General features: G+C 40.8%; 1 protein-coding gene across 2 annotated transcripts; it reads right to left on the bottom strand.

Moving 5' to 3' along the window:
* Positions 1-899: 899 nt before the first annotated feature.
* On the bottom strand, positions 900-21,589 carry EREG (epiregulin). Of its 2 annotated transcripts, none has more exons than XM_082728213.1 (5): positions 21,447-21,589; positions 8,777-8,863; positions 5,622-5,745; positions 4,864-5,013; positions 900-3,915 (listed from the first exon to the last, which is right to left on the bottom strand). In XM_082728213.1, the coding sequence occupies exons 1-5, from the start codon at positions 21,511-21,513 to the stop codon at positions 3,834-3,836; spliced, it is 510 nt and encodes a 169-aa protein (XP_082584339.1). In that variant the 5' UTR covers positions 21,514-21,589; the 3' UTR covers positions 900-3,833. The 2 variants fall into 2 exon arrangements, with proteins under 2 accessions (XP_082584339.1, XP_082584340.1); XM_082728214.1 differs by lacking the exon at positions 21,447-21,589 and adding an exon at positions 9,129-9,234.
* Positions 21,590-21,828: the final 239 nt, after the last annotated feature.

Genomic DNA, 21,828 nt, shown 5'->3' on the forward strand with positions numbered 1-21,828 from the left:
ATTTTACAAGAATTTTTGTTTCTCCTCAGAAAATTCTAAACTGCATCTGAGCCTTAACTCACAGGATGCCTCTGCTGCCTGACAGGGCCAGACCTCGGGGAGCAGTAGACCTTACTTCTCATGCCAGCTCCACCTTTTACTACCACGGTGCCTCCGGACAAACTATCTCCCCTCCCATCAAACGATCAGAGTTATGCCTCTCTGCCCTATGCATAAGCTAATGAAACGATTCAAGGAGCTGATCAGTGGGTAGAGCGCGCTGCAGGTTGTTGAAGTATGTACCAAGGACACCATCACTGTGACTGAGGTTCGGAGGGACCAAAATTTCTTGCCCTGGAGGTCCACAGAAGCCAAGCCTCTCGGTGGGCCCATGCTGAGGGAATCAAGAGACACACTCCAGCTAATGTGTCCTTGCATAAATTACTTCTCTGTAGATATCAGTTCTTTTTAGAAATACTCTTTTTAAATGCTCCTTGAAAGTGTTTTAAAAAATAATAATTAAAATTTTATAATGAATGTAGCTCTTTTTTTAATATTTTTTTAATTTTTTATTTTTTATAAACATATATTTTTATCCCCAGGGGTACAGGTCTGTGAATCGCCAGGTTTACACACTTCACAGCACTCACCAAAGCACATACCCTCCCCAATGTCCATAAGTGACTCTTAATCTCACAAAACAAACTGACAGTTGCTGGGGGGGGGGGCATGGAATGTAGCTCTTTTTAATTTCAAAGAAATTCTTCATGGTGGTAAGCCATAAATATAATAAATTTATATGATGCTTTCCCAAACGAAGACTATTATCTTTCTACCTTTCTAAGTCTTTATATCTAAACACACTGTAGCCCTGTCACTATTTTTACTTAATAAGAAAAAGAAAAAAGAGAGAGACTCCATTTACCAGTGAAACTCTTTAATGCACAATACATAATGCATTTTTATTTCTTAGTTGTATTTTTTTCCAGTTCCCAACAAAAATAAATAAACATTAACATCTTGTAAAGTACTATATTCTCCTTCAATATCTTAAGGTACACAATTATCAAAGTTGATATTGAACACAAACAAATTGATACAATTCAGTACTCTGATAAAATCCATTGTCAAATAAGTTAGCTTAAACTGTATGCAATACAACTTTATGTTCCATAGCATCTTCAATATAAACTGTATACCAAAATGGCTCTTGAACTTAAAAAGTGCAATTACAGAGTGCAAAAACAGCAAAGAGGAAAATATACTATCTTACAGTTAGTGCCATCCAGTTTGGATAACAGACATGCTTTAGACAAAATTACTTTTCGCTAAAACATTAAAAATTTACATTGCTTTGCAAGTTGTTACTCCCTTTCTCCCATATGAGTAAGAGTAGAAAAAAATCAGAAAATATTGGGCAGCAAGTTAAACACATTTTTTCCCTCCAAAGTCCACAAGGTGGACACTGGAGCAAAAATGACAATGCGGATCAGACATGAGCTTTTCAAAACAAGATTACTGAATTCAACAGAAATTAGAAACTAGTATGTGTATTTCCAATACAAAAATTGACAATCCCTGACAGCATTTGTTCTCAGTACACTGGATAAATATAACCTCTTCTAGAAATATATATAGTTAGAAATCTGTAAAATAAAGAAGATAAATATGAACCCAACTCTTTCCGTTGTTTGTAGGAAATGTATATTGACGGCAACCATCTGCTAGGTGTGCTCAGCATTATCCTCATTAAAACAATTGTTTCTGGCCTATTTTCACCCATAGAACACAGTCTAGGCCATATCTTTTTATTATTTAATATCCATTTATAAATGAAGATTTAGATTTTACAGGGGCTAGTTTCTTGAGCATCCTTAAGATTAGAAACACAGCAAACTATTTACAATTAGTTACATACATAATATGAGTTGATATGTTTAAGACAAACCAATATAACTCTCTTTTTGTAAATAAAATATGTGAATTGCTGTTGATTTCTCAGTAAGTCAATTTGCTTTGACACCATCAAGATCACTTAAAATAGGCAGACTCCATTTACATCTAGTAGGTGTCAGTAAGGATGTGTAGGACCTAAAATGTGTTCTTACACAGCACATTTGACTTCAGCTGGATTAAATGGGAGCCAGAAATATCCTTTTAGATCTCACTGAATTTCATTTTATTTCTCTTTAGCTTGTTTTTGAGTTTCATATATTTTTGAAAGAGCTACAAATGACTATAGTTCTATGATCGGGCTCATGAGTACATGTGTATTTGTATATGAATCTGTATATTTTATATGTATTTTATATATGTATATTTTACACACACACACACACACACACACATTCTTCCCCTAAAGGTAAGGGACCAGATACAATACTTTGGGAAAGAGTCTTACAAAAAAACCAGGGTACCAATGAAGAGATCCATATGGAGACAAATCCTGGCACCTGGCAATTCAGAAGTCAGCCATGATTCATTGTCCCTCTGTTGCCCTTGCACCTGCCAGGAAAAAAAGGTGGGAAAGGATAGACCCTCCCTGGCAACTGTGGTTCCTTATGTGGTTGCCCCAAGCACCCTTCTTAACTCACAGAGACCATGTGCTCAAACACAAGAAAAACCTGTCTCTTCCCCCCAGAATAAACAAAAGACAGAAGACAGGGCCCTGGTTTCATCTCAAGTCTCCAAAAGAAGGCATTTAGGTTAAGTCTCTACATTTTACAAGTTTTCAAATGAATTTGTTCATTTGGGAAAATACACTTTGATCTATTTCTTCCATTTCCTATATCAGGAGATTATTTTAAACATATAATTTTAAGTTGTAGAAGGAGCTACTTAACTGCAATGTTTTAAGTTAAAACTCTTTCATAGAAGATGAAATAATTGTATTTCCATCTTTGAACAATAGATAGAATTCTTGTCTTGTGCTTTAAACTTTGGACTATAGTCCCTCAAACTTTGGACTATAATTTAATCTTAGGATTCTTAGTCAAAGTCCCTACAAAAAGAAGTACTCTTGAAGAGAAGCCCAAATGTGGGCTCCAAGTGTGGATTTTTTTTTTTTTAATTGTCTGGTGAGCAAATTACATCACATAAATGTACTGAAAAGAAAAGCTATAAAATGCCTACTATTTACATGAAAGATGGTATGAAATGAAGTTGTCAATTCATTTAATGCAAGGAGACATTGGAGGTGGATGACTCGTGTCCTCAGGAGCTGTGAGGTGGAATAAGGAGCTGCCCACCTGCCTTCCCGAGCACTAAACACAGCCACAGGGAAGGATGGGGGTAGGACGCAGTCCTTCCCAGTTTAGGTTGTCCCCAGTGTGCAGCCTTTAGCCCAGGATCTAGACTGGCTTCTCCTCAATTCCCATTGCATTAGTGTTTTAATACATAACACCGTGCACCAAGTCATACATCGAACTACAATACGGTCAAACCAATCATTGTTAATTGGAGGAGTAGGAAAATACACTTATTGAGTTGATCTGACCATATATTTAGGCTTAACAGAAATCTGTCATCTGTGACACTTCCTGAGCTACAAGCTAGACATCATTCACTCTGAGACATTGTGTAGCCAGCAACTAGCTTTGGAGCTAACGCATTTAGTCCCAGGAAATTATTTCTTACAAAAATATTGACTTTTTTTCTACATTATATATTTTTTATATATTATATATTAGCAAATAGTCTGTCAAAAATAAAACAAAAATAAAAAAATACAAGTATATTAAAAATGTATCATTGTAGACTTAACATGTGATCCAACATAAATATTATTAATAAAATAGGAATAGTAACATTACTAGCCATGCTATGACTCCCTGTCCATAGCTTAATGGCCTCATTCAGACTTGTGACAATGCTGGATCCCTTGACGTCACCCTTTCGTATTCTTTCCTGGGTTCTTTACTTTTCCGATTTCTGTACCTAGAAATATTCAGAAATGAAGCTGTTAGCACCATAGTTAATAGTAATAAGAACAAAGCTTGCTAACAAATAAACCAACATGTGGACTCAAAAGGTGCATCAGCATAGTGTCTCCGGAATGATGAAGGTCAACAGGTTTAGGTTGGACAAGAGGAGAAAAAGGAGGGAGAAAGAGGGAGTGTTCTGTGGTCAGTTGGAAGAGGAAATGGTGAAACACAGTTAAAGGACTTCTCTGAGACTTGAACATGTCATGAAAATTACAAAATTCCAGAAGAGCATGGGACCAAACGTAAGCCTGGGTGTTTCATTCTCTCTCTCTCTCTCTCCTTTTTCTTTCCTTCCTTCCCTTCTCTCTCTCAGTATCTTCCTCTCTCTCCTTCCTTCCTTCCTCCCTCCTTCCTTCTTTTTCTTTCTTTCTTTCTCTCTCTCATTCCTCGCTCCTTCCCTTCTTTTTTTCTTTCTTTCCTTTCCTTTTTTCTCTCTTCTTCCTTTTCTTTCTTTCTTGTTTTTTTCTTCCTTCCTTCCTTCCCTCTTTTCTTCTTTCCTTCCTTCTTTCTTTCTCAAAAACCAGTATTTCTGGGGCACTTGGGTGGCTCAGTTGGTTAAGTGTCTGCCTTTGGCTCAGGTCCCAGGATCAAGAATCACGTTGCTCAGCAGGAGCCTACCTCTCCTTCTCCCTCTGCCCCTCCCTCTACTTGTGATCTCTCTCTCCTCTTGCTCTGCTCTCTATTTAAAAAAAAAAAAGAAAGAAAGAAAAAGAAAAAAGGAAATAGCAGAGCTAATAGTAGAGTTAAATCCATATGTTCCACCATTAAAACTTCTTCGTAAATATCATTGCAGAATCTACCTTATCCTTCCAAATTACACTTTGTTCATAGTTTTATCCAGTTTGTAAGTCTGTATTGTTTAAAAATAGTCTATAGAAGCAGGTGCAAAGCCCCGGCTTACCATCTGCAGAAGTAGTATATGGAACCAGCGACTATGATAAGAAACAAGATAATGAGAATCACAGTCAGCGCCACGTATTCTTTGCTCAAGGGCTTTTGGACAGTTAAAAAGAAGTGCTCACATCGGACACCAGTGTACCCCACTTCACACCTAAAGAAAAATACGAGAAAAAGATCAGTTACGTAAAAAAGAAATTATTATTATGAATTAGTTGTCTAAGAAGTAATCTCACACTGTCTTGCAAGAATTCAACAAGGTTTGCCAAAAGTTGGAGACAGGAATCCAGATACTGACCCTAGAGCAGGGCCAACATTGATAAAGGGCACCTCACTGCTCAAAGCTCAACCCTGGGGGTAACAGGACAAGCTGGCTGAGGACCTCCAATGGTGTTTGTAAGGTTTGTAGGGGGGAGGTGCTTTTTGTCTAAATCAGTGCAATTAACTCATAAAACAGGGCTGAGGTAAACGTCCAGTGGAACTGCCATCCCGACAAGTATGAGACAGAGCCACCCACGCCTTCCCCACTCTGCAACCCTGAAGTGTCTGTATGATTGGAGAGCTACTGTTTGTTCCGTACCTTTAAAAAACTCACTTAATGAAGTTCCTAATAGCTTGTATAACTGCCTGCTAATAGTATGTATAGACTACGGCCCATGGAAATAGAGGTCAACTTCAAAAACTAAAAAAAGTGAAAAATAAAAAACCTAGAATATAGGTTTAGAAAAAACCACAGTTTTTTGTTTGGTTTTGGCGTCTTACCTGCAGTAATTCTGACCCATGTCCACCAGGTAGATGCACTGTCCGTGCAAACAGTAGCCGTTCATGTCGGAGTCACACTTGGTTATTGACACTTGAGCCATACGTGGGTTGTCTTCTACCTGAACTGTGATGGGAATGGAAAGCTGGATATATTTTGCGGCTTCCTTTAAAGCATTCCTCCCCCTTTCTTATGATAAACACTGAACTACTGTAGCAAAGCAGGTCAGGTGCCAATCAGCTGAAGAGAAATTTTAGGAGTAGGAAGTCGCTGTAGTTATCACATTCTCTACACCAATAAACAAACATTTGGCCCCTAAGGAAAATGTCCCACAGACTAAATAAACAAAGTAAGACCTGGGGATTTAATTCACAAATGAGAATCTTGAAGGACAGAAAAAGCAATTTTAAGACACACAAAAATCATTATCCTCCACACTTGTTCACTTAACCCAAGTTTGCCTGATTTTTTTCAAATCTCAAAATAAGTGTGCTGTACGTTATTCCAAAAGCTATTGCAAACTGAATCCATTAATTAATTCAAGAGAACAAAATTCTACAATGGGTTTTAAGACAGGAAGGCATGTTTTAATGCGCATTCCCCAATTTTTTAAAAATATTTTATTTATTTATTTGATAGAGAGAGATCACAAGTAGGCAGAGAAGCAGGCAGAGAGGGGGTGGAGGGAAGCAGGCTCCCCGCTGAGCAGAGAGCCCAATGTGGGGCTCCATCCCAGGACACTGGGATCATGACCTGAACCGAAGGCAGAGGCTTAACCCACCGAGCCATCCAGGTGCCCCCGCATTCCCAAATTGTTAAGGCTACTGTCAAAAACACCAATCAAAGCCTCCCCAACATCTGTAACCACAAGATCTGAACTACGCAAATCCTGACTTACAGGTGTCTTGGATAGACAAATACAATAATGAAAACAGGAGCCTCATTAGAAATAGTGTTGGAACCTGTATGTAAAATTCACTTTAGGATGATTTGGCTACTAAAATGTGAAGGATGCTTATGAAATAATCAAACAATAGCATTTTGATTGTAATACTCCTGCTCCAACAAACAAACAAAACAACAACAACAACAAAAAGGAGGGACTCAGACCAAACTTCTAGAGAGCCCAATGATGAAGGAGGACAAGAGAACAAAAATACTATTTTGAGGGGGTACATACACCCCAAGGTTTATGGCAGCATTATCTACAATAGCCAACCTATGGAAACCACCCAAGTGTCCTGAGGAAAGGACAAAGTGGGGTGACAAACTGAGGAAGGGACAAAGAAGCGGTATATACATACGTATACATGGGTACGTATATAATGGAATGAAATCTTGCCATTTGCAGTGATGTGAATGGAGCTGGAGAGCATTATGCCAAATGAAATAAGACAGAGAAAGACAAATACTCTATGATTTCACTCATATGTGGAATTTAAGAAACAAATGAGTAAAAGGTAAAAAGAGAGAGAAAGAGACAAATCAAGACAGACTCATAACTCTAGAGAACAAACTGATGGCTACCAGAGGGGAGAGGGTAGGAGAATGGGTGACACAGGTGGTGGGGATCAAGGAGTGCACTTGTGATGAGCACCGAGCGATGTATGAAGTGCTGAATCACTATAGTGTACACTAGAAACTAATAGTACATTATATGTGAACCAACTGGAAGTTAAATAAAACTAAAAACAAAACAAAACAAAACAAAACAAAACCTAAATAGTGGAGTCATAACACAAAGGAGAACAAGAGCGAAGGTGAAATTATTGTGGGAAATAGGTTGGTTCCTCAAGACAACCCTCGACTCAATACTCAGATGAGATCTAAAGTAGATCTCCTCTTCCAGTCCCGTCTATGTTGCTACAAAAGTTGGGTATTCATCCTTTCTGATGGAGGCATAATACTCCATAGTGTATATGGACCACATCTTCCTTATCCATTCGTCCGTTGAAGGCATCTTGATTCTTTTCACAGTTTGGCGACCATGGCCATTGCTGCTAAAAACACTGGGGTACAGATGGCCTTTCTTTTCACTACATCTGTATCTTTGGGATAAATACCCAGGAGTGCAATTGCAGGGTCATAGGGAAGTTCTATTTTTAATTTCTTCAGGAATCTCCACACTGTTCTCCAAAGTGGCTGCACCAACTTGCATTCCCACCAACATTGGAAGAGGGTTCCCCTTTCTCCACATCCTCTCCAACACACGTTGTTTCCTGTCTTGCTAATTGCTATCTCAATGTGGTTTTAATTTGAATCTCCCTGATGGCTAGTGATGATGAACATTATGCTGAGTGAAATAAGTCAAGCAGAGAGAGTCAATTACCATATGGTCTCGATTATTTGTGGAGCATAACAAATAACACAGAAGACATGGTGAGATGGAGAGGAGAAGGGAGTTGAGGGAAATTGGAAGGGGAGGTGAACCATGAGAGACTATGGACTCTGAAAAACAATCTGAGGGTTTTGAAGGGGCGGGGGGGTGGGAGGGTTGGGAGCCTGGTGGTGGGTATTATGGAGGGCACGGATTGCATGGAGCACTGGGTGTGGTGCATAAACAATGAATTCTGTTACACTGAAAAGAAATTTAAAAATAAATAAATAAATAAATTAGATTTCCTGGACCACATCCAGAGTCCTCGGGAGTCCTGGAGGGAACCAGACCACGCATCACTTCTCTTTGGATTCTATGCCTACGCACGGTGGTTGACAGGTATTAAGTACTCCGTAAATATTTTCTGAATGAATGTTTTAACTAGAAAGAAAGGGCATCATTTGTCCCTTTTATAAAAAATAACAAAATATATTGATTATCTACTGAGTACAAAGTTTAAATTTTCCCATTTTAGCCCGGGATCCAACCTCTAATGATGGATTCACAGCAAAGCCAGATGAAATCAGAATCTTATTTCATTGTTTCCTATCTTCTTAAGATCTAATTTTTCTATATAACAAGATGCCCAGTCCCTCTCCCACCAGTTAGTCTTTTATATAAAATTTCCAGACCACTAGTTCATAAGGGCATTAAAAAAATGATTCTAACCTAGCAGTTATCCCCCCCTTTCTTCTACGCTATCACATATCCGTCCTCTTTGAGTACATTTCTGTTACAAACGCGTGATGTGCTGATGCCCTCTGGCAAAGCTGGGCTTACCTAATGCTGTGCAGTTATCTTCAGATTCTCCCAGGATGCACGAAGGAATCACCGTGGTGCCCAGAACTGCTTGGAGAAGATGGAGACCTATTTATTGGGGAGGAAACCAAATATATAAATAGTGCTTCAAAGAAAGAAACCCTGATTAGATTTCCAGATAACCACAGTACTCTAGGGTCATTTTAATTATTTTAAGAATTCTAATTTGATTCATCAAAACCATAAAAGAAACTAATTCATGAAAACAGGCACATCACTGAAAATAAATGAGCCCCTGGCTCCCTGTCCAAGGGTGAAAAACTTGGCCTAACATTCCTGGTTACAGGGCTGACCTGCTCTAAATGTCAAAGACCTGATTGTGAAGTTTTATTTCTTAAGAAGCTTAGCAATTGAAATTGGAGAATTTTCACTATTTTCATCCTCGGAGTATTCAGAGCAACGCTCCAAAGTAGAACCTATCAACAAAAGAAGGCTTTAATGAAACTCAGGTTCTATTTCCGGTGGCAACAAAACAAGACTCTCAACCTTAGATATGTTCCTTGTTGATCTAAGTGCCTACATTACTCTTTGCATGGTACTACGTGCAAAAGTAGGTGTTAATTAATAAAATGTAATCTAAGTAAAGTCAGAACATTTCCTATCTAGTATGGGAATGAACGTCCATCCTACATGAACCACAGAGCCCCAGAACCCAGTTTCCATCGGCCCCGCAAAAGTCTGAGGTTCTTTATCATGTATTTACCACTTAAAGATAAACGTTGGAAAACAGGCTCCAGAATGACTCGAGTAGTTTCTGACTTGCAGAGAAAGCATAAGAAGGATCCTTTAAATTGCACCTGAAGAGGATTTAGCTGCTTCTGTCTAGGAGTCGAGCGTTTGCCCTTCACCCTTCTTTCTAGTCGACAGGAGTAACGGTTGTATAATAAGTACTAATGGCAGCGAGACCATTAGTTGCCGTAGTTGGCAGCATAAGTGTTGCCAGCATAAGTTGGCAGCATAAGTTAACACTTATGAACATGGACCATGTGCAGACGTGGTTCTTATCCTCCTCATCTATATTATCTCATTTCATCCACTCGACGACTCGCGTGAGAAGATGCTACTGTTATCCCCGCTAGACATGAAAGAAAACGGAGACAAAGAGAGTTTAACTTTCCCAAGGGTGCATAGCAACGCTGTTAATGGGCCACATCATGAACTTGGAAAGGGGCAATAATACTAGAGGATAATAACCATCACCAGACAAACCAGGGTAAATATAATTGAAGCAGGGTATTTAATCCCGTAGGGAGAAAACAAAATATGATGGAAAGGCATTCCTGGGAGAAAGTTCGAGTTATGTGATTTTGGAAAACTTAATTAACTTTTCTGGGTCTCAGTTTCCTCTACCTTCCAGAGTTTGGGGGTGAATTAAATGAAATGATGTTTTTCCAAAATGCCCAGCGTACTGGAGACTCCCATCAGAGTTCATGATGCCCTTGATCCTGCCTCCAGTTTTAGCACTGCACGTGGGTAGTGCCCTCTACTGGTCTCTACTAAGATTACAAATCTCTTTGTATTTGGCTATTTTAAAGAATGATTTAATCCACTTAAGAAAGGATTTTATTTTTTTCTCAACCAGAGATGTCTATATTTTAAGCATATTGCATATTATTGAGGTGCTAAAAACGGAATTACACATCAGCATCATAGCTTATGGTTTCATAATGTTTCAAACTTGACCCTTAGAACAATCCTATTAAGTAGTTATTAACCCCAAACGACCTAGTGCAGTTAAATTAAATGTCTTGTCCAAGACGGAGTATGTTGTTAGCGACCTTAGAAAATAAGAGTTAGGAATTCATCTTTGTTCAGCAAGTCTCATAATCTTTCAGTGATTTGACAACACTGTTTGGAAAAGTTGAGAACTATCTTGTCACTCCATACTTCTCCTGCAATAAAAATACTGCTTCCATCGGTCTTACAGAAAAAATAAATCATCTTTCTTAAATGCCAAAAAAAAAAAAAAAAGGCTAAAGTCTGGATTTCATTGTCATTCTAACAGAGATAGAAAAAAGATAACTTTGTCTACATAGCCTTTTGTGGAAGGTGGGGCTAGATTCTCATCCAAGCCAATTTTGTTCTGCTTCTCAATTTGATTCTGCCATGAACTTTTTCTATCAAAGAATTAAACCCTCTAACTCACACAGTCCGCTCCACACAAACTGGCGCTCTAGATGTGTGTTTTTACATCCTTGACACGCCTATGCCTAGAAGCTTCCTCAACTAAGAGAAAGGCTTTGGCCAAAACGTTACCAATTCTCTGGCCAACCCCAGGGCCACCAGGCAAACATCCATTTGAAGCTCTTTTCCCCAGCTTTTGTGGAAATCAGAGACTAGCCTTTCCTGTTTGGATTTACTGACAACAGCAACCTACAACTATTACAGAATTTAGCTAATTGTCTTGGGGTTTTGCTTCTTAGGCTTTTTTTTTTTTTTTTTTAAGGTTTTTAGTAGTTGTTAGTTTTCCCACTGGTTCCACCTGGTTAGGCCACAGGTGAAATATTTGTCTTTGTGAATTAAAGAATGCTCAGTGCAGGGCGTGCCTCCACAAAAACTGGGCTCTCCTAACCTGTGACGCTCCCTTGGACATAGTCCATGGCTTGGGGATGGTTTCTATGAGACTCGTCTCATGAATTCAACATCCGGGTCTTTTACAGATGAAACTGTACATACTTTTAAATATTTTTCTCAGATGAAAGGCTGCAGTTCCATCGTGGATGTACACAGCCAAGCAAATAGCAAAATGGGTGCGAAATCCCAGTCCCTCTGCACAGCTCTGTTGCTTTAAAAGAGTGATTCTCAGTCTTGCTTCATCTCTGTCCCACGCCCTTGCGAACTCTGGCAGAACAGGAGAACGAGCAGATACAAATATTGAAAAAGTCAACCCATGGAGAATTCTGACTGATATCCACCACCCTGTCACCCTGAAGAATCACCACGCATTATTTTAAAATTATACCGGGAAGGAATAGATGCTCAAGTCCTATACATATATTTCCTTAATCTTAGAGGGTTTTGTTTTGTTTTCTTTTTTTTCATGATTTAGTGTTATTTGAACAGTGATGGCTTCTGATTCAATTGCAAATACTCTTCCTGAGTTTTTAATCCTTGACCACAGGTCTCTGCTAAGAAAATAATTCACTAGGATATTAAGGATCTGGGATTGTGTCAGTGTACCAGAAAACAGATCGGGTGAAAAACTCTAAGTAACAAAAGTACCTCAAGGCCTGGATGGCTCAGTCGTTAAGCGTCTGCCTTCAGCTCAGGTCATGATCCCATGGTCCTGGGGCCCGCATCCTGCTCCTTGCTCAGCGGGGAGCCTGCTTCTCCCTCTGCCTGTTTTTCCCCCTTCTTGTGTTCTCTCTTTCTCTCTCTCTCTCTCTCTCTCTCTCTCTCTGACAAGTTAATAAATAAAAGCTTTAAGAAATAAATGAATAAAGTATAGAGGAATTGTGTGCAAGGTGGTATGGGGTAAATGATCTGTAAACTCAAAAACTGGCTTTTGGGACTCTGTTCCAATAATGCTATAAAAGTCAAAATTCCTTTAGAGGCCATTATATCTGTCAAATCTCCAAATGCGTTTTAGGAATTCGAAGCACACCCCTACATCTCTCCGCCTTCACCTTTCAGAGACTGTGTTTCAATGACATCGCAAATGTGCCAGCAGGAAGTGGTGTAGGTGACTCACAGGATACAAATCACCTCTGCTCTGTGAGTCAGGGCCGAGCCTACATCCTTACACAATGCTGGGCCCCGTGCGTGGGAGAGGCGGAGGATCTTCGTCCGAATGGGGGTAGTAGCACTCAATGCCATGGGCCCCCAACCACTAAGAAGTGTTTGCCCAACGGGAATGCCAGAGGTGGGAAATGTCTTTATTTCACATGGTTTCTTCTGACCTGCCTTCCTCACAACTCCATAGTGGGACTCATCTAGAAGGAGCCTGGGATCCGGTGATGGGTTGACTGACTGGCCGATTCTGTGAAGTCAACTGGTAATTCTCAGGGATAAAACGGCTCTCCCCAATAACAAGGAAGCAAATCAGAGTGAGCCCAGGTAAAAGGAGGTCGGTACAGAATGAAAGGGATGCACCTCATTTTCCCACTTTGAACTTTTTTAGAATATTTAGACCAGAACAGTCAACTCATAATGAATCATAATGTTCGCCCAGCCCAAACAGGGAGCAAAATCCGCTTTGTTCATGCTTTTGGTGTGGTCACATGCCTCCCCTGCTCATGGACTGTTAGTTTCCTACCTTCTTCCACGCAGACTATAATTTTAGGATTTGTATGTAACATAGGAGGCTTGTAGGGTCTTGTGGGTGAATAAGCCTTCCACATATCCAGATGCCTTCTCATTTAAGATTAAAATCCAAGTATTAGAAAAGGTCTGGCTTCACCTTGGCACAACAGATCCTGAAAAGAACTACTGTCAGTGTTTCTTAGTAACTGCCTACTTTTCAGAGAACTACAGAGAGAGAGAAAGAGAGAGAGAATATAAACCTTGCCTTTTTCCAGCCACCATCCTCTTCCTACAGTTTTTCAGTGTTGACCTTATAACTAAGCTTCCTTAAATAATAAATGTAAAAACCAGCTATAACTATTTCAAATAACACAGGATGAAACCAGAAATTGGTATGTTACAAATAAGGACTTCTTTTAATTTTGAGTTTTAAAAGGTAGCCATAGAATCTTCTTGTCAGATGGCAAGAAATGATTTAATAGGCCATGCTTTTTAATTCATAGGCATTAAATAATACTCTTCAATTCTAGTAGTAATTCCTAAATCATACTTCAGTGTGCTCATACATTTTAGTCTGCATACAAGACCATACTTAAAACTATTCAATCATGAAATCAGTGAGCTAAAATGTGAAGATATAGTTTATTTTACCTAAAAATGGATTTAAAGATGCATATCTTATTCATAATGAAAGTGCTCTCCTAAGAGAATGCATATCAACTCTCGTGGAAAGGGTACAATTTATATTCATCTGGGTGTTTGGAATTTTGTGATGAAGAGCTCTCCATATGGGACTCCCATTCTCTAAAAGCCAAAGATTCATCTCTAGAGTAGTATTTCCAATGTTCTATTGAAAATCCTTTTTTTCTTCAAGAGTTCCATGGAGGAGTCTTTTTATAACCCTTCCTACCTTTAGTCTCATCCATCTTGCTCCCCACACCCATTCCTACTGACCCAATTCAGACATTGAAATTATTATTAGATTATTATATCGAAAGACAAATCTCCTAAAGGAGCAACAGTCTGGAATGTTTGCCATAGGCCTTCTTTTCATCATGGCCATATTGTGGCCTGAAGCTTTGAGTACTTAATGGTATTTTTAAAAGCATACTAATGAGCATATCATTCATTCTTTATAGAAGCCTACTATTGAAAGTGAAATTCAAAACAAATAGTTTTAAATAAGTGAACATCAAAAAATGGGTACATAAAAGGTCATTTTAAAAGCCTCAAAGTCAATTACTTTTTTTCTTTCATAGAACCTATATAATGCAACTAGCACTTTGGAATCTCTAAGAAATTTTACTTTGCAAAAATGTATTTTTTGGTTAACATGGGAAACTTCAACTTCAGCGAGAAACACATATGCAGCTGTGGTGGAAAGAGTGGAAAGGGCTTAGTTATGCCCCATAAACGGGAAATAAGGGGAGCCCCTGAGCCTTGACTGACTCCTAGTAACCACGTATCTTAAATTATATTTGTCCAATAAATATTGATGTTTTTCTGTATGCAAGAGATTGAACAAAATGCTGAAAGGAAAATAAATGCAGAAGACAGAGTTCCTGTCCTCAACTGAGTTAACAGCCTAGAGACGTGTGGGTGTGCAGGAAAGGAGAGAATTCATAGGTGATGCCACGTTTCTGAAAATACCAAGAATGGTGGTGCCGTAGAAAGTAGAAGACATTGGCAGAACAGTGGTTTTGTGGTGGCAGCTAGTGGACAGGAAGGGAAGACCTCATGAGTAAAGGACTTTGAGGTTGCAGTTCCTATATAATCTGTTTCTACTTAGGAGACATTTGGGAATACCATTCTTGAATAAGAGAAGACAAATACATTTATGCAGTCTATGAAAGTCATATATGGAAATATGACCATTAAAGGCATAGGAGCCATTCACATCTTCCAAGGGAAATGATATGGAATGGAAAATACCAGAACTTGGGGAAAGAAGTGATGAGAAATGGATAGAAATGGCCAAAGGAACTGGAGGAAAAAGAAGTTCAGGGTGGTGGGATCCAAGAAAGCACTAAGTTTTAAAAGGAAGCATGAGGTGGTTAGCAACACAATGATTGTAAGAGGTATAAAGAGTCATCTTTCTTCAGGACAACTGGTGCTAAAATCAGCAATAAAAATTTCTGACTTGACTTTTTTTTTTTTGGCTTTTTTAAAATTTATTATTTTTGTTAACATATAATGTATTATTAGCCCCAGGGGTACAGGTCTGTGAATCGTCAGGCTTACACACTTCACAGCACTCACCACACCTCCCAACGCCGACTTGATTTTTTTAAACACTAGCATTGATTTTGTATTTGCATCCAGCTTACCATTAATATTAATTTTGTTTGCCTTGGCAACTTGAGCACTGATTCAGACTGTGAATTATGAGTGGTGACGTGTTATAGAAATGGAAAATACACGAACCTAGTGGTTCTCAATCTGGAGTAAAACTGTCCACCAGGGACATTGGACAATGTCTGGAGACATTTTTGTCTGTCACGACTGGGTACGCGCTACTGACATCTAGTGGCTAGAGACGGAAGTTGCTGCTAAACACTCAGCAAGGCCTAGGAGAGCCCGCAACCAAGAATTACCTGGTCCATAATGTAAATAAAGCCAAGGCAGAAAAAACCTGTACTAAACCTGTGAGGTATGGAGTCCACTTCTTGTCCAGGTAATACTGTCATCCCCCTGCTCCTGGGTTTCCTTATCTCTAAAAACAGACCTCAGGAATGGGGTAGACTGGGGCAGGGGGAGGGGGAATGGAATTTAGATTAGATTACTCTAAGGTTGCATTCATGTCTAAAACAATACTTCTCTTTCTCTTACTATCCATCGTCCAGTCATATCACTGCTTGATGGCTTCCTCTCTGTCTCTCTTTCTCTCTCTCACACACGCACACAGTGCAGATATGCTTGAATTTCATTAGGCATACCATCAGTGAATACAAACTACATTAAGTGACAGAGAAAAGAAAAACAGGGAAGAAAAAATATTAAATTTTATTATTAAACATAATTGAATTTTCAACAACCATTGCTTAGACTCAAAGTATTTTGCCTCTCAAGCACATTTTCAGAAAACAGTTTTGAAGTTTACAGATAGCGGTGAGGACTCTGAAAAATAGTACCATTCCAGTCATGCAGCCAACAATCACGTAGAGCATTTTAGTCAATAACAATATGGACGGTCAAAGAGAAACACGGCAGGAGTCAGGAGACAGGGCTGACGCGTACAGTCGAATGTGAAAAGGGTAGGACCAGGGATGGGGACCTCGCAAAGGAGAGAGAGGCAGCCTGCAGGTTCACTTGGGGGTGGTGGGAGGAAGGAGGAGCAGGTCACTAAGAAGGCTTGAAACTTCTCTTCAGTCTTAAAGGATGAGTAGAGCTTGCGCTAAAAGTAAAGTGTGAGCTCGGACACAGCAGAGGGCAGGGCATATTCAAACACGGAACCTTACAACCTGGCTTACTCACTTCTTTGGAAGTCTGTTTTCTCATTTGAAAAATGGAATTGATAAGACGCTTCCTAGCTAAAAAGGGCATTATTGTTAGGATCCAATGAGGCTTTTTCAAAGAAAGCACTTGATGACGATCATAGCTCTAATTTTAAAAGTGCTTTTTATTATTTTATAATAGCATTATATTTGTCACATCTATATACAATAACCTGAAAACACTTTATAGATGAGATACCTGAGACTCAAAGAGGAATAAATCTTCCTAAAAGTATGAAATAAAGGAACAGAGGTATGGACTCTGTTCTTTACACTAGGTCTCTTGACTCAAAACTATAAGGTTTGACATATATAAACATGTGTGTTTATCCACATATATGAGAAGGAGGCTTCCGCCTCCTTATCCTGAGGATATTTTCAGAAGAATTTGTTTTTCACTCACTTTCATGCCTCAAATTGAAAATTCAGTATATTTGATCTAAGAAATTATGGGTTAACATTTCTTTTGGGACAATCATCAAATCGTCTTGTGTATCATAAATACTATTATAGGGGTGTCTGGGTGGCTCCGACGATTAAGCATCTGGCTCTTGGTGTCGGCTGGGGTGCTGGTCTTGTTCTGAGATCAACCCTTGAGACCAGCTCTGAGAGCAGAGTTGGCTTGGGATTCTCTCTCTTTCTCCCTTTGCCCCTCCCCCACACCCCTGCTCTCTCGCTCTCTCTGCAATGAATGAATAAATCTTTAAAAGAAATTACAATTTATTTTATAATTTTAAGTATAAATAGTGTCCTTGTTAACCAAATCACAGCTTTCACCTAGAATGTCACTGAACCTTTATTTGCCCTGTAACTAAACACCAACTTTACATCAACTGCATTGTCAGAGGACACTGAATTAGTTGTATTAGTTCGTTTTTTCGAAGTTCCCAGAATTGCCATACCAAGGTGATGGCTGTCAGCGTGCTCCTCCCTAAAGATCTCTCCTATTAAGGCTCTGCGGAGTCTTCCCATTGTCTCCAAAGGAATGTTTCCAAAAGCAGTCACAGCCGTATTACTTAGACTATTTGCATAGGCCTATATTCAGAGTGAAGCTTGAGAGTTGTGGGAACCACGCCTTAATTTACCATCTCTTCCAAGAGGGTTTCTCACATTTCATTTGCATCTCTTAACTGATCATTAACCAGGAAATCTAAGATTCTTGGGCAAAAATGGACGGAGGCATTCAAATTCAATTTTTCCAAAGCAACTAAAAGTGAATATTGTCTTTTTTTTTTTTTTTTTTAAGCAGAGGAAACATATTTATTTCCTCAGTGTTAATAGAAATATATTACAGGGTCACCTGGGTGGTACAGTCAGTTGGGCATCTGACTCATGGTTTCAGCTCAGTTTGATCTCGGGGTCCTGGGATCCAGACCATGTGGGCTCTGGGCTCCGCGGGAACTCTGCTTGGGACTCTCTCTGCCTCTCCTCTGCCCCTCCTCCACAGCACTTGCGCTCTCTCTCTCTCTCTTTCAAATAAATGAATCTTTTTAAAAAATGTGCTGTAGATTCCAACTTAGTCCCTTAATAATACTACATTAAATTCACAACACTATAAAAAGATACAAAGAATAAAAAAGACATAGATACCCTTCTCTTTGATTGATTTACTTAATATACATCAGGCAAATGCAGAAATAAGGCCTCAATCAAGTGATATAATGACTATGTGGGGGAAAAAAGCCATTTCCTGGGAACCGTCCGTGTTGATGAAAAATGCTGAAATATGTTAAGTAAAAATTCAACTATTAAAGAAAATAGTCATGTGCTTTCTGGGCCTGGTTTTGAGTGATACCATAAAATACCATTCTTATACATATGCTTGTCCCCATAACAGGTTTAAAGTTTTGGGGCAGCCCCCAGACCACCCTGAAACTTCCTCATTAGAACCTGTAACTTATATTCTGCTTCTGATAATTAAGCCCCCTTGCCTCCCCCACACATTTTTCCAGAACAACCACGCTGTTTACTATTTCTAAATCCTTGTAATGCATTGGATTTCACTTAGGGTTCGTCTCCTCACTTGTCCCAGGGCTAATCATACCTACCTCATACAATAATAATTTTTTTAAAGATTTTATTTATTTATTTGACAAAGAGAGAGCACACGCACAAGCAGGGGAAGCGGCAGGCAGAGGGAACGGGAGAAGCAGGCTCCCCACGGGGCAGGGAGCCCTACTACGCAGGGCTCCATCCCAGGACCCCAGGATCATGATCTGACTCAAAAGCAGAACAGACTAAGCCACCCAGGCACTCCTCCTACAGTGATTTTAAGGAATAAATGAGATGATACCTAGAAAACACTTGACACACAACATGGTTAGCTCGCATTTCTTGGGCTCTGCTCATTTCTTTCCCACTTCCTGGATTTGGGCCCCCGTGCTGAACCACACACCCCAGGCACCCAAACTGCTTACATGGTAAGATGCTGGAGGAAAGCAGGCAGGTGGTGTCCAAACTCAGGCAGTTCATAAGCTCTCAGAGTCAACAGTCAAGTTCTGAGCTGAAGCAATGTCTTACTGAGACCTGTGCTTCTCATATTCTCAGGCAAGAATGTTTATTCTGCTCAGGTCTCAGTTGCTGTACAAAGAAGTCGGACTAACCTGTCTTGGAGATGGTGTTCAGGAACATGCTCAGAAGCCCGTTTGGGTATCAGTCAAAGTGTGGGCTTCTAGATAGGGAGCCTTTCTAAACATTAATTGCAGAACTCAAGATGAAAATTTCTCTTCTTTGCTCTGGAGCAGTCACAAAATTAAAAACGGTATTTCAGTTCTACAATTGTAGATTACTTAGAAGTGTGTTATCTAGTTGGGAGAACCTCAATCCTTTTACATAGTAGTCAGTAAGCTAAAAGTGCCAGCAAATCCAAGTGTGAACCTTCTCAGTTCAGCCCTACTTTTCTGCGGGAATTTGGGTCATACTTTCCCACTACAGAAAGCAAGAACATCAATATCAAATATTTATGAAATGTAAAAGTGACCAACTGATCGTGTGAATGTGCAGCAATTTAAGTCCATATGTGTTGGAGACAAGAGGATGAGCTGAAGTCATCTACATTTTCTCCCACAGTCATAAAGAGACCTAAGTTGCACACACACAAAAAAGTAACAAAATATTTGTGAAATCGGAAACAAATTTTTCAAGAACAGACATCTGGGGAAAGTATTTCTAGGTAATCTTTTGTTTGGCGTGGGGAGGCAATTTCAGAAATGCCAGGTAGCCTTGTCTTTTTTACATGTGCTTTAGAATAAAACTATTGGACTTGCAGACCTGATTAGGGTATAGAGATATGATAGAGAACTTCAAACAGGAACTTTCCTAGTGGCAGAGAAATATCTAAACAAACTGGGAAAACAGAAACTGACCTAGCTCATTTGGAAATGGGCTTGGCAGCTGATGAAATAGGTGAACTATAATTAAGTAATGCAATAAAGAAGTTAAACACTTTCATGACAACAAAAACACACACAACACACTCTCTAGGTGGGTAGTAACCAGGTTATTCATAGGCTCTTGCTGTCTCAAATCAGAATATTCAATGAGTGACCCAGAACAGACACAGACATTGTTCCGATGCAACCCTACAGGTGGAAGAAAAAAAAAAAAAACAAAACAAAACAAAACACTGAGCCATTCTGACCTCTAGGTTAATTTCTAACTCTAGGAAGACTGTCTGTCACCTTTCCAATTAATTGTATTCCTTTCACAGAGCCTTCAAAACAAAGATAGAAAAGCCACATTATTTACTCAGAATCTTCTAGCAAGTCATTCTTAGCAGTTTTGGCAGACACCACAGATCCAGTTTCTACTTCTCTTCCTAAACGTGTACAAGTAAGTCCCAACTATGCATAGTATGCGTGTCATTAGGTCTCCAAGCCCTCAGATAAGGCGTGTCGAAATAATAATTTAACTGTCACATCCTGCATAGGTAGAGTTAATTTGTTAGGGGAATTTGCCCCACTGCAACCCCAAGAGGAATGTGTGGCTGGCAACTTTTATTTCCTTATTAAAATTTTCCTATACACCTCCTAATTCTTCTTGAAATGTGGGGAATTAGAGAAAAACCATATATCTTTTTCCAAACCAGAGGCGTCAAGAAGGATTTTTTTTTTTTTCCCCGTTCACAAGAACTGAATCATCTCAAATACAGAAAAGCAGGCATTAAAATGCACTTATCAATTACAGGCTATGGGCAGCGATACGCAGCAAGAGAAAAGTGCGGGGTCGGCCTCCCTGGGCGCGGGCTTTCCGGAGGAAATCGGAAACCTCCAGGTGCTGGGGGTGCAGGGGCTGGCAGCCCCGCCAGGACCCGCCCAGGTCCCTCCAGGTCCAGGTTCTCAAGAGCAACGTTTGAATCTGTGACCCCCGGAGCTCCCGCAAAGCTGCCCCCGGAGACGCCAGCGCCCCCAGAAGCTCGACCAGACTTGATGGAGAAAACTGCCAAGACCGGAGGAAAAGCACTTCTTACCAAAAGGTCTCTTTTGCAGGGCTCTAGTCTCTACTCGCGCTCTAAGTCCCTGTGCCCCCAACAAGACAGAGCAAAACCCGGAATGTCAACCGGGCTTCCCCGGTCTCCGGATTTCTAGAACTGGCAGTTTTCGAAAAGAAAGAAATGAGGCTTTTCAACGTTTTATTCGGCCTGGCACGGAGCGGCACGAAGTGCTGCTGCCGAGCACTGAGGGCAACAGCACGCTTTTCAGTAAAACCCCTCCGGCAGCCCGCACCCCTTCCCCGGCCCACCCCGGGCAACGGCCCTGCCCTTCCCCGGCGGGAGCGCCCCACGCACGGGCGGAACCCGCGGCGTCCCGCGAACCCGAGCGCACCCCAGCCTCGGGGGGCGAGCGAGCGCCGGGCCGGAGCGCCCGAGGCCGGCGGGCGGGGCGCCGAGCTCTTACCCAGGCACAGCAGCAGCGCGGGGGCGCGGGGGGCGCGGGGGGCGCGGGGGGCGCGGCGCGGCTCCATCCTCCTTCCCGCGGCGAGCGGCGCAGGGGCCCGGGCTGCGGGGCCGAGGCGGCTGGAGCGCACTTCGGGGCCGGGACCCGCGGGCTGCGGCGCGGCGGCTGGAGCGCGGCGGAGAGCCTGGACGGGCCACCCGACGGCCGCGGGCCCGTGACGCCAGGTGTGTTCGGCGAGTGAGCTCCGCGGCCCGGCCCGCGACCTTTATAGTTCGGGGAGGAGGGGCCAGGGCCCCGGGGCGAGGTCCGAGGAGGCCAGTGTCACAATAGGCCCCGGGGGAGGAGTGGCCGAGACGGTCCGGATGTCACCCTCCCTTTCTGA

Source organism: Mustela nivalis, assembly GCF_964662115.1.
Source record: "Mustela nivalis genome assembly, chromosome: 4".
Lineage (NCBI taxonomy): Eukaryota > Metazoa > Chordata > Mammalia > Carnivora > Mustelidae > Mustela > Mustela nivalis.

What these genes read in the sequence shown, in the direction of transcription:
- EREG (XM_082728213.1), bottom strand. Translation starts at nt 21,513, where the DNA reads ATGGAGCCGCGCCGCGCCCCCCGCGCCCCCCGCGCCCCCCGCGCCCCC. An exon ending in CGCGCTGCTGCTGTGCCTGG is followed by an intron (nt 8,864 to 21,446) that starts GTAAGAGCTCGG and finishes CCCAATAAATAG; the next exon opens with GTCTCCATCTTCTCCAAGCA. An exon ending in ATATACTACTTCTGCAGATG is followed by an intron (nt 3,916 to 4,863) that starts GTAAGCCGGGGC and finishes GAATATTTCTAG; the next exon opens with GTACAGAAATCGGAAAAGTA.